Genomic DNA, 16,691 nt, shown 5'->3' on the forward strand with positions numbered 1-16,691 from the left:
CAGTTCTGTCCTTTCAGGGTTTCGAGCAGGCCAGTGATGTGAAGGTTGTTCCTTCTTGATCTATTTTCAAGATCGTCAAGTTTACTTAATACTTGGTAATGCGATTTTTGTAGAGAAGCTGTATTAGTTTTCAGCTCCTCCACATCGTGGAACATGACACCCAGTCTATTTTCATTGGTCAAAACTCTCGTGAGATATTTGTTTAATCTGAGATTTTATGTCTGAGACCGCTTGAATTAGTTTAGCCGAATGAGTGTCCATAATAGGGCCCATAGCCTCCTGGATCGCTTTAACCACTTCCCCATAGGTGACAGGGTTATCCTGAAGATCTGACGCAGGAGAACCAGGCTGAGAAATAGCAGGGTCTGCAGCAATGTCTGTAGTGGAGTACTGTGCCTCAAAGGCAGCAGCCATGTTGGTTTCAGTTCTCCTTTTCTCAGAACGGGCTCTTTGTTGTTTGGGCTGCCTTTGAGAAGGGCCAGAACGATCCATCTGATATTAAATCCTATACTCCTCTTGGAACTAGGAGTTTTGCTGTATTTAAGATGCCACTAACGCAGCTTTATAGAATGTAATGCCAGGGTTTATGCAGAGCTCTCTAGGTGTCCATTAATCAGGATCACTAGGGCTGTTGTGTCATTTATTTATAGTACTTTCAGGCAAGGAATGTACCCAAATGCCACTGTGAGAGAAGAAGGATAGCACTTAATGCTAAAGCAGGAGTGTCTGAGTTTGTTAGGCTGAAAAATGGCGCCGGGAACACCCCTCTCCACAGGGAGCTCTCCCTGCTTTATGTGTCTCTCACCTGTGGTAATGAAGCGGGAACCCAACCAGCAGCGTCCCCGCGTGTCCCGACAGACTGGGTAGCGGGGGTAGAGACCGGTGGTGAGAGAGGTAGCGGCGTCTGATTGCAGCTTGCCGGAGTGAAGACCGGAGCTGCGGCGATGGCGTCCCTGCTACAGCGGGTTCCCAGGGCACCGCGTCTGGAGGCTAGATAGTCTGTCCGGCAGGTTGTATATCTGCCCGGGGGGCTCTGATGAAAGATGAGTCGCAGGACTGACCCGGGGAACGGGAAAGCACTGCGGGAGGTGCGGCACCGCAGTCAGATACAGCGGAGCTCCGACGCCATGATTCCTTCTCCTTCAGCGTCCAAGCCATGCCCCCTCTATCAATGAGTGATAAAACTTGCTGCATATGATAAATGGTGCTCCAGCCAATCAGCTCCCAACTGGCATTTTTCAAACAGAAGACAGTTGGGAGCTGATTGGCTGGAGCACCATTTATCATACGCAACGAGTTATATCACTTGTTGTGAATGATAAAACTTGTTCATAAATGAGGCCCATAGCCTGTAAGATGACAGTTAGGAGCTGATTGGCTGGTAGTTTATCTTTCTCCAGTTTATCACTTTCCAGAGCTTAGTACATCTGCCCCATAATCTGACACTGATTAGCTTTTGACTAAAAGTCTAGGGAAGGCTATCAAACCATCTAAAGAGGACAAGTGGAGAAGTTACCCGTAGCAACCAATCAGCTTCTATCTATCGTTTTCAAGTACATTCTATAAAGTGAAAGATAGAATCTGATTGGTTGCTATTGGCAACTTCTTCACTCATCCTCTATAGAAGGCTTGATACATCTCCCCATAGGAGAGTTAGCCCCCTCTCTCAGAGCCAAACTAGATGATTCGATAGCCCACACGAGATCCAGTCAGGATGCCGGCGGACAGGATGCTGGATGTCAGTATACCAACGCTCGTCAGAATGCTGACGCCGGCATCCCGAAGGGATCGAGATACCGACGTAGCATCCAGATCGTCCACATCCCGAAGGTAAGAATGCGGGTTGGGGTTAGGCAAGGGATGGGGGGGTTAGGTTTAGGGATCTGCTGGGGTGGGTTATGGTTAGGCACTGACCAGGGAGGGTTAGGCTGCGCGGAGAGGGGTTAGGCACCACCCAGGGAGGGTAAGATTTAGGGTGCGGGAAGGGGAAGGTTAGGGTTAGGCACCACCGGGGGGATGATTAGGTTTAGGGTGGGAAGAGGGGGAGGGTTACCGACCCCTATCGGGATCTCTTAACATTGGGATGCCGCTGTTGGTCTTCTGAACGCCGACATCCCATCTGCCGGTAAATCATGGATTCCACCCATTATACATTGTGCACCAACATCTTTTTGAAATTTAGAACTGGAGGAAAATTAAAATAGATAAATCTATGACCGTAGATTTATGTTTGTGTGCCCTGAATAAGAGAAGCACAACAGTGACCAAGTTTATTCCATTGGAGAACTGTTGAATTTCTGTGCGATGATTGATAGGAAACTGCAGAAGGTCCTTAGAAACTACAACACTAGTTAACTAAAGCAGATAGATTCAATGGTAAATAACATAGCATAAAACAAAAGTTTCCCTGTCATGGTTTGTAGATTTCCTATGTATAGTATAGTACATATTAGTACATTGTTATGCTGTATATTTTTATCCTCAAATAAACCCAAAAATGTACAAAAGATAGAGGGCCTGACTCAGGGGTGTATGCAGGGGTGATGTCGCACACAAGCAGCCAATGTTTTATGTCTGTGCATGTGTCTGAGTCACACTGTCATGCGTCCTGATGGTCAGCGCTTGGAGATACAGAATGAAATTGGATTCAAAGTGTGGCGAGCTAGTCACGGGAGTGTCCCAGACAGCGGCTGCATCTAAAGACGCAGTGGCTCTGACACATGTCATGTGATACCATGTTCAGATAGAGAATCTGCACCTGCCATAGTTTCCATGTAGCAACAGAGATGTAATGGCGCCGCTGCCATTGGGCGTCTCAGTAGGAAGGTCATCAGTGGCGTAATTACCATAAAGAGACACACGTGACTGCGACAGTAGACAGCTACAGTCACAACTGCGTGCACCTCTGATTCAGGCCCAGACTGTTTCAAGAACTGCATCTCTTCATTTGGCATATGAAGGTATAATTGGCATCTTTATTCCTGGCTACCATTGTACAGTTTTACTATGACTAGAACATCACCCCATACAATTGGCATGGAGTTCATTTGCTATGGCAAACAAGGCAAAGGACTAAACCGTCCTGTGGGGGGGGATCCTGTTATCTGTATTGTGACCCTGGCTTTGGCTTATCTATGCAATATTTGTAGTCATTTTATATAAAGTGTGCCCAAACCAAACTGGCTGATCACATTTCACAGAAATACCCACTTCACCGCATGCAATGTTTGGCTGTGCTGAGAGATACATTGGACTGTGGTAGCCATGAGTTTGGTTCCAATGTGTTTTCCTCCAACATGCAAAAAACATACTGGTAATTTCGACTGTAATCCCCAGTGGGACAGGTACCACCACTACTTACACAGTGCTGTACAGTGTTCTCTATACAGTGGGCCTGATTCAGAACCGGTTGCAAGCGCTGTGCACTCGCAACCAGGTCAATGGTGGGCCAGTGCGCATGCACATGCCGGAGCCGGCTCCGTCGTGCGCATGCGCGAGACCCGGATAGCCGGGCAATCCGTCGCTCCGGGTCTCGTACCAAAGGGGGCGTGCTGTCGATGTTGAGTGACAGCACGCCCCCTTTGGTGGGCAGGCCGGGGGAGTGGCTGACCAGACGGAGGCGTTCCCATGAGAACGCCTACCGTCTGGGGTCGGCCCCACTGACATCACAAGTGATGTCAGTGGGAGAGCTTTCGGTTCTGTTAGAGCCAAAAGCTCTCTGGGGCTTGCGGCAACGAGACTCTACCACAAGGGTCTCGTCGCAAGCCCGATGGTCGCGATGGTCTTGACCATCGCGACCATCTTCCTGGCCGCTCGCTATAGCTGTGGATGGTCACCCACAGCTTTGCGAGCGACCAGGAGGCCGTTCTAAAAAAAAAAAAAAAAGACCGGCCCTGATTCAGAGCAAGCGCTCTGTCAGAGCGTCCGGCTCTGAATCAGGGCCTGTGTTCTCTGTACAGTTCTACGTAATTAGTGGTGTTATAATACATAATGATGATAATAATAATACTTTGTGAACATTTATTGACCTCATGTTTACATTTCAGAAATGCAGGACTGGATCTTACTGTTCTGTACATAACATATTTCTATGACTCTGTCCCTGGAATAGTCTGTATAGGAGTGATTTCAGTACTTAGGGGGAGATGTATTAAGCCTTGGAGAGAGAGAAAATGAACAGAGATATAAAGTACCAATCAATCAGAACTGTCAATACATTTCCAATACATTGTACACACTACTACACATTTACACTGTAATGCAAGTACAAGTTTTAGGGATTTTCCGGGGATGCGTAGAGGCAAAAATCTCAGAATGAAGCCCTAAGGCTCTGTGGGAGCCTATTTATTTTACCACCCTCTAATCTATTTATTTTACCACCCTCTATGTCTCCACTGTGCTCGGTGCATAGTATACAATTGCTCACCGCAGGGCAACAAGAATAGACTAGGATGAAGAAAGTAACGGATTTAGTAAAAATTGCAAAAGGGCATATGGAAGCCATTAAATTAATACTATTCTATCTATAGTATATTGCATCTGTAGGACCAACGTATTTTATTGTGTATCTTCATAGATTATTTTAAAAGCTGAACTCAATAAAATAGTCTAAAATATAAATTATATATATTAACATGAACATTCGTAGAACCTAAATGAAAAAGTTTTTCATTTGTTTATCATTTGCAATATCTATTTATACTTTTTTATAACATCTTCTATGCAGAGACATTTCCGTTTTCGATATGTGTTTGAAAGACTGTCACATGGAGGGCTTGCTGGATCTTCCAGTGAGAAGAACAAGAAATCTTACCCACAGATTAAGGTTAGTTTTCTATATTTATGTCCTTTTTTATTTTATTACTTTGTATTAGATTTTTGGTAGAAGTTACAGAAGTGACGGAGGGAGGGGTAAGCACACAATATACAATCATCAGAATCAGGTGCATAACTACCCTGCACCCAGCTCATCTCAGCGGCATTTCAAGGAGAGAAGTCGCTGATGATCCCTTCTGCAAACTACTTTTTAGTCACAGACACACTTCAGCCTGTCACTAGGAATCAGTTTGCTGCACAGGTCGGATCATCAGTGCTGCAGGCCCCTCTCCTCTGATATGTCTCTAACTGAGAGAAGCTGGAAGGAGGCGTGGCTATGAAGACTTTCCCGGACCACAGCCACGCCTCCCAGCTTCGGTGAGGAGAGTTGGAACGGCGCGCCGGGCTCAGGAGGTAAGTAGTGTGAGGCTGGAGGAAGGGGGGGGCATAGGTAAACCTATGAGGCTCCACTGATTTTGCTATGGGGCCCCCATACCTCTGGTTACGCCCCTGATCAGAATAACATCATAATATCAACCTGGTCAATAACAGTGATAGCACGTATTGAAGAGTCTAGGTCAGAGATTTTTAACCTTTTTCAACTGGCAGCACTCCATACACGAATGTAAAATTGCAAAGGCACAGCATCGCTCCCCCACATAGAAAAATACACACATTGGTACACGGGGGAGGGGGACATATACATTGGACCCCGCAGAAGAAAACAATCACATTGGCCCCAATAGAAAAGAAAAATAAAACACATTGGCCCCCATTAAGAAAAAAAACAATCACACTGGGCCCTACAGGAAGAAACATATTACATTGGTCCCCACTTGTCCATTGCAGAGACAGGAACTCCCTGTCCCTCAGCCGTGGAAGTTGGTGCAGGCTGTTACACTCACTGCTCAGCAGTGAGCACTGTGTGGGCAGGACGGCGACGTGGCATGCATGACCTATGATGTCACGCTGTCGCGTCTCCATTGGTCACAGCCCGGGAAGCAGCTGAGCCACCCAGAAGAACCCAGCACTGCCCAGGTCCGAGGTTAGGAGCTTCACTGCAGGCATCCTCCGGTGCTGCTTCTCCAGTGGCACACTTGGGAACTGTTTGCGGCACAGTGGTTGAAAAACACTGCTTTAGGTCTTGGACCACTTAATTATTATACTAAGCTAACAGAGCTCATTTAGCTGGGTTTAATTCTCAACTACAGTTCTCACCAGGATACTCTAGTGGTGGAGCCTGCTAAATTTTGTAGCAGTAATAGAGTAGGATATTTCCCTGATTGTAATTTTTTTTTGTGGCCAATATTACTTTGCCTTCTACATATTTAGAACTACTCTCTAGTCAGGGGAATTTCTGAAGGGAGACTAGTGGTTGGTCAGGACCCTTTTGACCCATAAGTTCACAGAACAAATGAAAAAAAGACAGAAATGAAATATGTTTGGCTAATGCCAGATAATATGGCAGGCTCTGTCACCACAATGCCTCCAATACTGGGTGGGTAGCATCTTACAAAGGTTAAGAAGATTTACTTAGGAAGATGTACTACATGGAATTAGCTCCTCTTGAAGGGTTTTTGGATATAGTGAATCAGTGAAAGATGGTAGTGAATGTGGTTGGGCTATGGCAGTGGAATGTAAATTTGTGCCAAGGGCAGCCGTTATCCAGTGTGATAAAAATTAAAACTGAGGTTAGAGAAGGAGTCCAACAAGAAGCCAGATTAGAGGTCCCCTGAGTTGGAAGCCAACCTCACCTTGATCCTGGACAGAAATAAGTGCTTCAAAGAAACCTTATGCAAGCCAATAAGGAGAAACCAGCATAATGTTTTAAAGTGGGCTACGTGGAGTTGATTAAATTAAAGCAGCAACAGAAATAAATTATATGTTATTGCTTTTAATTCATTGGTCAAGGCCACTTATCATCAGCGGCTTTAACAAATCAGGGTTTCATAAATCTAGTAATCCTTGTTCACTTTTATTATGCTTCACATTAGATGATGCATTATTCCCATTATAATTCAGCGAATAAATAAAATTATACTGAAGTTCTTCAACTTAGCAATAGCGCTTATTATAGTTCCTTTTGTTTAACATTTCCTGTTTGGTTAGCACACACTCTAGATCTCAAAGTCGGTCCTCAGGACCCCACACAGGTCACGTTTTCCAGATCACCCAGCAGGTGCACAAGTGTAGTCATTACTCACTGACAAATTTTAAAAGATCAACAGGTGGATCTAATTATTTCACCTGTGATTCTGTGAGGATACCTGAAAAAAATGCACTGTTTTGGGTCCTGAGGACCGACTTTGAGAACCTGTGCTCTAGATCTACTGCTAAAAATATATTTTCAAAAATGAAAGTTCACATTCATCCAGAAATGTTTTAAGCAATAAATTGAATAGATAGATGCCATTAAAATAGATTAAAAAGAGAAACAGCACTTTGATTCTATGGGATATATTCACTGAAGATCAGGGTTTTAAAGCCACAGATTCCCGGCTGGATTTATTAGGGTAATAGTAATACATGTAATACAAGTCTAATTTTGCTTGTATTACTATTGCCCTTTTAAAGCCAGCCATCAACAATCAGCAGCTTTGAAATGTTGATCTTTAGAAAATACACCCTGATACTTTTATCCAAATTGTTTCATATTATTTGTATTGTTTTATATTATTTCTCCTTAATCCACTAGGTGACAGTGGAGGCTTCAGACAGTGGGGTATAGACATGTGCTAAGAGGGAGCTGGCACTTTACATTGTGACTAGCTCCTCCCCCTCTATACCCCCCTACAAGCCCAGTCTTAGTTTGTGCCCGAGGGGAGCTGGTTGTGTTTTCAACTTCTCCTCAGGGTATTTAAATATGCATAACTATTTTTGAGCAAAGCAATACAAAAATGAAATAAAATGCTTTGCCGGTAAACAAATATATAAACAATATGTTGTTTTCTGTGTATACAATATGTCTTTACCTGTGTTATGGTGGATGAACTCTAGTTAACATATATTTTTTTAATGCTGCTGGTGGTCAAAACTCTATACATACAGTAGTCATTTCCAGATTGCTGACCACATATTTACTCTTAAGGGTAAATTTACTAAGATGGGAGTTCTATTAAGAAGTGCTGTTGCCCATAGCAACCTATCAGATTCCAGGTTTTATCTTCTAGAAGGTGCTTGATAAATGAGAAGTAAATCTGATTGGTTGCTATGGGCAACATCACTTCTTAAATAGGACTCCCATCTCAGTAATTTACCCTTTAGTGATTTATTTTCATAGTCAGACTGGTAACTCAGAGTTCATTTTGTACTTGAGATACACGACTACATTTTAAATGGTGTGGTAATAAAAAGAACTATAAAATCAAACAAGTCATCTATTAATACTGTACTGGACTGTTTTGGTCTGTTACACAGCGAAACTGTACACGTCATACTTCTGACCAATGCATTACAGGGGCCTGGACACGGTGCTTTACAGATTGTAAAAGAAATGAGCAAAACGCCTAGTTAAAAACATGTCCATATGATAAATGTATGTGACGTACGCCTGGCAAAAACCTGACTCATATGCTGCTGATAATGATGATCACACGTCTTGTAATAGTTGCAACTTTGCATATTTACGCCATTTTGGATTTTTTTAATAAACACATTTTATAACTGATTTTAGCACTATTGTGGCACGATTATGGATGACTCTGCATTAGCACCTTTGCCTGTAATATATGTCAAATGAAATGATACATGTATAAAATGATTTTATTTCTTGTTACACTTACCTAATAAAGTAAGGTCATTTACCTGCAGAGACTTTACATTCATACAAATGTGCCTAATTGTCTGCCTAGTACATTCCTAAGTGTACACATCCCACATTTTTAAGCTGCCACTGCAAAGCCAAACATTCTGTGCTTACATTTACAGGCGCTCACATCTGACTGGAAATACCCATAGCATACAATACAAACATCATTTCAAAGTCCATCTTTTTACCACTTTAGAATAAGTGGGGTATTTTTACAACTGCCGGGTTTGGCCCTTTATTTATTAATAGTTACTTATATAGTGCCAGCTTATTCCGCTGCGCTTTTCAATTGCCTTTTCAGAGGTGCCAGACTTTAGAATGCAATAGAACACCGGTTCACCTTCAATGTTTTAACTTTACAAGCATAGAAACCCTAGATTTACTAAGTGATGGTTTTAGCCACTGCCTCAAAACTCAGGTGGGTGCCTTTTTAGACAGCTATTAAATAAGAAAACCATCACACCGTTCATTCCCCGGTTTATTACATACACATCCGGGTCTTCCTTCCTCCATGCTTTGACCAATCAGCGCGGCCCTAATAATTTCTATGCGAGTGTCTGTAAATTCACCTCTCATTTATGTTGGGTTCCGGAAGGGATCAGTCACTTTGGGGACGGAGGATGCTCCCAGAGCTATTCAATTGACCGCACTATTAAGGTGACTAAATTATTTCTTCTCGCCCCCTCCTGAGGGTGCAAGGAGAAATTCGACTAAAGTGGCGGCTGTAAAGCTGTTTTCCGGCTTTGCGCGGAGCTAAGGGCCTCGCGGCTGGCACTTTAGTTGGAGAATGCCGGTTCTCGCAACTAAACACCCAGGTTAAGTCACAAGAACCGGCATTCTCCGACTTAACTTGTAAGTGTCGGACTAAACAGTGCGCTGAATTGAATAGGTCTGTGGCCAACTTCCCTGCACTGTTCAACTCATGCTTAATTGAATCGCCCCTTTGTTTGTTGGTATGCCTGTGGATTCTACATGGACCGAAGAGTACCTGTTACATGGCTGTGTAAGTAAGAGTGAAGAACGAGGGGTGTGGGAGTGTATTTTTTAATAATCTATTACAACATTCAGTATGTGTCTTGTCATTTTATATTTTTTTAAACTTGGACTGCAGGTGCTAGTGAGTCCATAGCTGTTTGTCCGTAGGGAGTGGGGACCCCTCTTTATTTTGTTGTTCCCAATTTTCCAGGGATTCCTGCCCTGGGCTTACAAGTCTAGGGCTGGTTAACATTATGTAGGGAGGCCCTATTTCTCTCTGCTATAGTGCTACCAACCATGTTGCCGGTTAGTCAAGAATCGGGAAGAACCTCCCCCCCATCCCCTCCTCCCTGCGATTCTTCTAGCACCATCTTAGGAGGGCTGGTTGTCAACTGGTGGTGGGATCTCACTCCCTTTTTTTTTGTAAATTGCAATTTTTAAAAAAAAAATTAAAACAAAAGACTGCACAGATCCTAGGGATGGCAACTTGAAAATGACAGACAAAGACAGTGCTCTATTTTGAAACTCAAAACCGCTAGTGATGCCCATAAGTTTTGAGTTGACTTCAGATCCTATGCTTAGTAAAAAAAAAATTTGCATAGACTAAAATTTTTTGGGTTATTGTATTACTAATTTGCAACACATTTTTAGCCAGAAATAATATTGTGATTCACTAAACAAAAACTTTAAAGAATTGTGGAGCATATTTAGAATCATTCAGTAATATGCACAAGATAAATTAGTTACAACAGTCAACAGAAATGCTTCCAAGCTTGTAGATCATGGATAAGCAGAACATTTCTCTACTTGTGGACTGGATTTAGGAGAAAAAACATCGGATTATCCTCCATACTCAGACTCTCTGGTGCGCTTCTAGTTATGTACTATACGGGTGTGTTACCAAATTATGAAGAAGAAGGGGGGTAGTATGGCCAGCAGGTCAGCCTCCTAATATTCGTTAGTTAGTTGCAGTTTTGCAGTAAAACTTTGTTTTCTTGGTTTCTATTTCAACCATTGTGAGCAATTCAATGTATTCTTCTATGGCCTTAAATTACATTTTTAATCAATTTCAATTATTGAAGTAATCAATTAATCAATAATTTAACTGCCTTCCACTACATACATACTCTACCTTAATTTCCATGTACTTCACTTGGGCATCTGATGTAGTTCTTTCTGAGTGAAAAACATTCTTGGTTTCTATGGGGTCGTGAGGTGCATACACGGAACGATTTGCTCCATGAGCGACATCGTCCAGTGTGTCCCCGGCAGAGGTGTGCTCAGTGTTGTTAACAACACTGAGCACAAACACTGAACAAAATCAAGAATGATTTTCCTTCAGTGCCGGGCTCCCTCCCTCATCCCCGAACATGTTCAACCTGACAATATCGTCAGATTGGACGGGAGGTTCGGGCGATGAACGGCAACTACCAACTGCAAATGGGAGCGTGCATTGGTAGTTATTGTTCATCGTTTTGGGGCAGAAACTGAACGATTGTTTTGACGACTGAATGATAACGATATCGTTATCATTCATTCGTCAAAAAAATCGCAACATGCGTGCGCACCATTACAGTTTATTAAACTGACATAATGTCTGCCTCTGCTGTGTGGCATTGTGTCATAAAGTAGATGTGCTGTGCTATAGTCTTTTAAACTACTGTGTATTTGTGCCGCTCCTCTGTTGCTTAGTTTAGCCAGCCAGCCATTGGACACTATTGCTAAACAATAATGTGAGCATCGAGGTGTTCAGAATTGACTGGAAATTACTGTTATTGAGAACAAAAAATTCTGGAAATCACATTATATGATTTTTAAAAAAATTATTTGTATATACTTGCAGAAAATAAATGTTTGGACAATCAAAAAGTTTAACTCAATACTTTGTAAAGTAACCTCAGTTGGCAATTACAGAGTTCAAACGTTTCCGGTAGTTCTTGATCAGGTTTGCACACACTGCAGCAGGTATTTTGGCCCACTCTTCAATGCAGATCTTCTCTAGATGTGTCTTGTTTTGGGGCTGTCGCCGGGCAACACAGACTTTCAACTCCCTCCACAGATTTTCTATTGGGTTGAGGTCTGGAGACTGGCTAGGCCAATCTAGGACCTTGAAATGCTTCTTACGGAACCACTCCTTAGTTGCCCGGGCGGTGTGTTTGTGGTCATTGTCATGCTGGAAGACCCAGCCAAGTTGCATCTTCAATGCTCTTACTGAGGGAAGGAGGTTTTTCCCCAAAATGTCATGATACATGGCCCCATTCATCCTCTCCGTAATACGGATCAGTCGTCCTGTCCCCTTTGCAGAAAAGCATCCCCAAAGCATGATGTTTCCACCCCCATGCTTCACAGTGGGTATGGTGTTTTTGGGATGCCATTCATCATTCTTCTCCCTCCAAACACGGTGTGTGGAGTTTATACCAAAAAGTTCTATTTTGGTCTCATCCGACCACATGACATTCTCCCAATCCTCCTCTGGATCATCCATATGGTCATGGGCAAACTTTAGATGGGCCTGGACATGTGCTGGCTTAAGCAGGGGGACCTTTCGGACCCTGCAGGATTTGAATCCATGACAACGTAGTGTGTTACTAATGGTAACCTTTGTGACTGTGGTCCCAGCTCTCTTGAGGTCATTGGCCAGGTCCCCCCGTGTAGTTCTGCGCTGATCCCTCACCGTTCTCAAAATCATTGATACCCCATGAGGTGAGATCTTGCATGGAGCCCCTGGTCGAGGGAGATTGTCAGTGATCTTGTATTTCTTCTATTTTTTAATAATTGCGCCAACAGTTGATCTCTTCTCACCAAGCTGCTTGCCTATTGTCGAGTAGCTCATCCCAGCCTTGTGCAGGTCTACAATTTTGTCCCTGGTGTGGTTAGACAGCTCGCTGGTCTTGGCCATAGTGGAGAGGTTGCTCACCATCGACAGCACGCCCCCTTTGTAGCGAGACCCATAGCGACGGCTTGGCTGTCCGTATCCGGGTCTCGCGGATGCGCACGACGGAGCCGGCTCCCTCATGTGCATGCGCACTGGGCCAACATCTCGCGAGCGGGTCTGAATTTGGCCCACAGTTGCTTATATGCATGCAATTGGCTGATTGTTGCATTTTGCGCATGTGTACAATATGCATCGCAGTGCGTGTGTGCGAACAAGCAACTGCGATCGGGACAGCGATCGCAGTGACTGCGCAGACCCATTGCAGAGTGATTGACAGGGAGTGTCGTTTGTGGGTGGTGATTGGGGTGGTCGTCCGAATGCAGGCATGCTAGTGCGTTTCAACAGCGTTGCAGGGGCATGCATAAATTAGCTACTGTGATACCATAAGCAGCCTGAAGCCTCATAGCGTGTGCTGAAGCAAGCAATTCTTGAGAAAGGTCTAACCTGCCTTAACTGTGCTTCTGGCTCCGATGGTACTCGATTGTACCAATGTTTTCGCAGTCTTGCTAAACATTACGGATGTGCATGTAGGTGAAGTGGGCGTCTTTATGTAGTGCTGCAGCGGCATTGCGATCGCTATGGATTAGCATAAATTCGTAGAAAAACTGCGGGTGTACGCTATATTTCGATCCATAGTGAATCCGGACCAAATTCCTCAATATTCAGATGCCTATGAGGTTCTACCCACTACTCCACTGAGACCATAACGCCAACACAAAAAACACAAAAAAGAAAGTATCTGTGTGGATGCACTGAAGACCCTATTTATGATGAAAAAAAATTGGTATACTTTAAAATATTGTTTACAATATATCCCAACGGTGAAATAATAAAATATAGTAAGTGTAAAAGAAATACAAAATGTGTTTTAAAATGTTATAATGCCTGTGGCTGCTGTCTGTATACTCTGGAGCTCATTCAGACCCGTTCACAACGCAGTGCACATTCGCAGCTGACAAGGGCCGGGTATGCAAATTCCGTGATCGTACGGCCAGGCTTAAGAACGCCTTCTATGTCTTAGAGAGAGACGGCAGAGTGAATGCTCGCTGGTGTAATGACGCCCACTTTTCTTTTTTAGCACACGTCATCTTCAGGAAGTGTTTGATTTTTCAGTAACATCGACAGCCATCGGAGCTGCACGCAACCCTTGAGGCAGACCCTACCCCGTCACAAGCACTGCGTTCACTGCAGTGTGAAATACAACCAGGTGACGTGTACAACGACGCTTATATGCTAATTATGCACGCCCAAAGAACGCCATTTTGACAGTCAGACACGTCTGCGTTCGTTCATCCACTCCCCCGTTTTCCAGGACCTTCCCCTGTTAGCACCCACAAACGGCACTATCTGTCACTCAAAGCAGCGCTCAGTCTTTGTGCTACGAGCGCACGATTCCCGATCGCAGTGAGTGGTTCGCACACTGCGACTTATGCGCAGATTGCAACAGTCGCCCGGCTGGGAGCAATCGCAGCCTAGCGAACGGGTCTGAATTTGGCCCTCTGTTCTTATAGCACAATAAAGGCTTAATAGCCTCAATATATGATATATTTTGTGTAATAAAATCACTTATATCATTTTGTTGTTCCACATAAAATAGATTATTTTAAACCATTGTATGGTTCCTTGTGTTTTGTCTGTTTACTGTATTTCAGTAATACCACTATGGTTTGATTTTAACACCTGACACTTTTGGATACTTTAATACATTGTAACAGTTTCCAAAATATGTAACAATTATGTAGTACTGTAGTGAAACACTGACTTCTATCAATACATCATTTGCTCTGATCTGTGGGCCTGATTCATTAAGGATCGCAACTGCTTAAACGTCCGCAATGGCCGATTGCGCATGTGTATGCAGCACAGTGCGCAAAAAGGCACCACTGCCATCGCACTGCGATCATGCAGCCCACGGAAACCCATCGCAGAGTGATTGACAGGCAATGAGCGCTTGTGGGTGGTTGGTGAAACGTTAGAATGCCATTGCATGGGTATGCATAAATTAGATTGCATATGCAGCTTCAGTACTTACTGCGTGCAACGAGGTTAGCAATTTCTAAGTAAGGTCAAGGCTGCTGTAATTCTGAGGGGCCGATGTTCCCGATGTATATGCCAGACTGCAAGGTATTACGGATGTGAGATAGCGGTAGTGGGAGGCATTTGGGCGTCTCTATATTAGCAGTGTGACGGCATTGCGATTTCATTCATTAGCATATTTTCACAGCAGACCTGCGGGCAATTACAGAGCTGCGGTCACAATAGCGATCCAATAATGATCAGGCCCTATTGGTGGTTATTTCTGGCTCTTCAAATCTTCACTGAAGGATTCAAATATTATATATTACAGGTAAAACGTACTTATTAATGGATATAAAATGATCTTCAGTAACCTTTTTTTTTTTTATACACTCATTGGCGTGTATAGTATTTCCTACTGAAATCTGTAGGAGGTAAATACTGATCACTCAGTTTATATAATCTTTATTTCTATAAGAACCTTATACCTGTAAAAAATATTGGGATGTAGATGCGTCCGCCGGACTCAATCCCGACACTAATAACATAGGTGTCGAAATACCGATGCCTACTGTATATTAATCCAGACGCCGGGACCCCGACAGGACGCCGGACCGAACATCCAGCGCCGGAGGTAAGTAGTGATGCATGCCGGGGATGGGGGGGCTAGGTTTAAGGCCTCCCATGGGGATGGTTAGGCTAGGGAAAGGGGGGGGTTAGGTTTAGGCACTATGGGGGAGGTTAGGAACACCCCCACCCCGGGAGGGTTAGGGTGTGGGAAGGGGGGGGTTAGGTTTAGGCACCAAAGGGGGGAGATAAGAGTTAGGCACTAGGGGGGAGGTTAGTGTTAGGCAGTCAGGCACCCCTAAAGGAGGGTTATGGGGGGGAGGGTTAGATTACTTACCCCCGCTGTCGGGATTTCCTTCACGTCGGGCTAGCGCTGTCGGCTTGTGAACCGGTGGCTATACAGCTGTCTGCATTTCAATCCCATTCCAAAAATATTATCCTAGATTGGTATAACAGATATATTACTTTCTGTTATTAGTATAGCCAGTCACAATCACAGATATTTATATACCATATTTCTCCGATAATAAGACACTTTCTTATTTTATTTTTTTTGGTAAAAAAAAAACTCCATAGGGCTTATTTTCGGGGTAGGGCTTATATTAATTAACATTTACAGCAATTTCAATAAACAGGTAAGTGTGAAAAAAAAATCTACCTTTATTCAATCTTCATCTTTTTCAACAACATCATCATAAGTGTCCATACCCCGAATCCCAGTCCTGCTTTTATCCCCAACATGCCCTCAGTCCTGCTATTATCCCCATCAATTCCTCAGTCCTGCTATTATCCCCATCATGCCCTCAGTCCTGCTTTACAATTCTTTACTTACATTTATTTTTTTTCCTCTTTTTCTCTACTCTCCTCCGCGGCGCTGCTGTAAATGACGCTGCCACGCATGCCAGCTGCCGCACGCTCACTATGAGAGAGTGAGACGCTGCAGCTGTGATTGGATGTCACTGTTAAATATTTAACAGTGGCACCCATTTCATGCGGGGGGCGGAGCTGGGGGCATTTTAGTGTAGCGCAGGGTCCGGACAAAATGGGGATTTACTTAGGGCTTATTTTCGGGGTAGGGCTTATTTTGGACCGTTTTTCAAAAGTAAGGGTAGGGCTTGTTTGCGGGGTAGGTCTTATTATCAGGGATACACGGCAGTAATCTTAACTATCGATCCCTAATGTAATAGGATCTTTTGAGAATCTTCACTGAGCCACTGTTTAGTGTCTGTTCAGGTTCCCTGTTGACATGTTATGTTTTACCATCTCTACTCTTATACTACTCTGATTTATTTATATCTGTATAGTATCACAGATAATGTTCCAATTCATCCATATATGAACAGAGATGCAGGATTCAAGTTATTTTTATATTTATTTATTTTTTACTATCATTATTTTTATTTAAATTTTTATTTGATTTTCATCTTTACTTAATAAATTGTTTTATTTCAAATATACAGAGAAATTCTCTCTTTTGAAATGAATATAGGAGATATATGATTTCCAACTGATACAATTGTGTACCTCTTTTTTCTCTCACTCATACCTTAATTCCTCACTCTCTCATTCGGTCCG

General features: G+C 43.4%; 1 protein-coding gene across 1 annotated transcript in view; it reads left to right on the top strand.

Moving 5' to 3' along the window:
* Positions 1-16,691, top strand: part of LOC148481538 (alcohol dehydrogenase 1-like) — a 207,057-nt gene that overhangs the window by 40,417 nt on the left and 149,949 nt on the right. Inside the window, exon 3 of the mRNA XM_088453272.1 lies at positions 4,727-4,825. Within this exon, the coding sequence (XP_088309398.1) occupies positions 4,727-4,825 (99 nt within the window). The remainder of the gene's footprint in view (positions 1-4,726; positions 4,826-16,691) is intronic.

Source organism: Taudactylus pleione, unplaced genomic scaffold (genome assembly GCF_031769625.1).
Source record: "Taudactylus pleione unplaced genomic scaffold, aTauple2 ptg000574l, whole genome shotgun sequence".
NCBI classification, from domain to species: domain Eukaryota; kingdom Metazoa; phylum Chordata; class Amphibia; order Anura; family Myobatrachidae; genus Taudactylus; species Taudactylus pleione.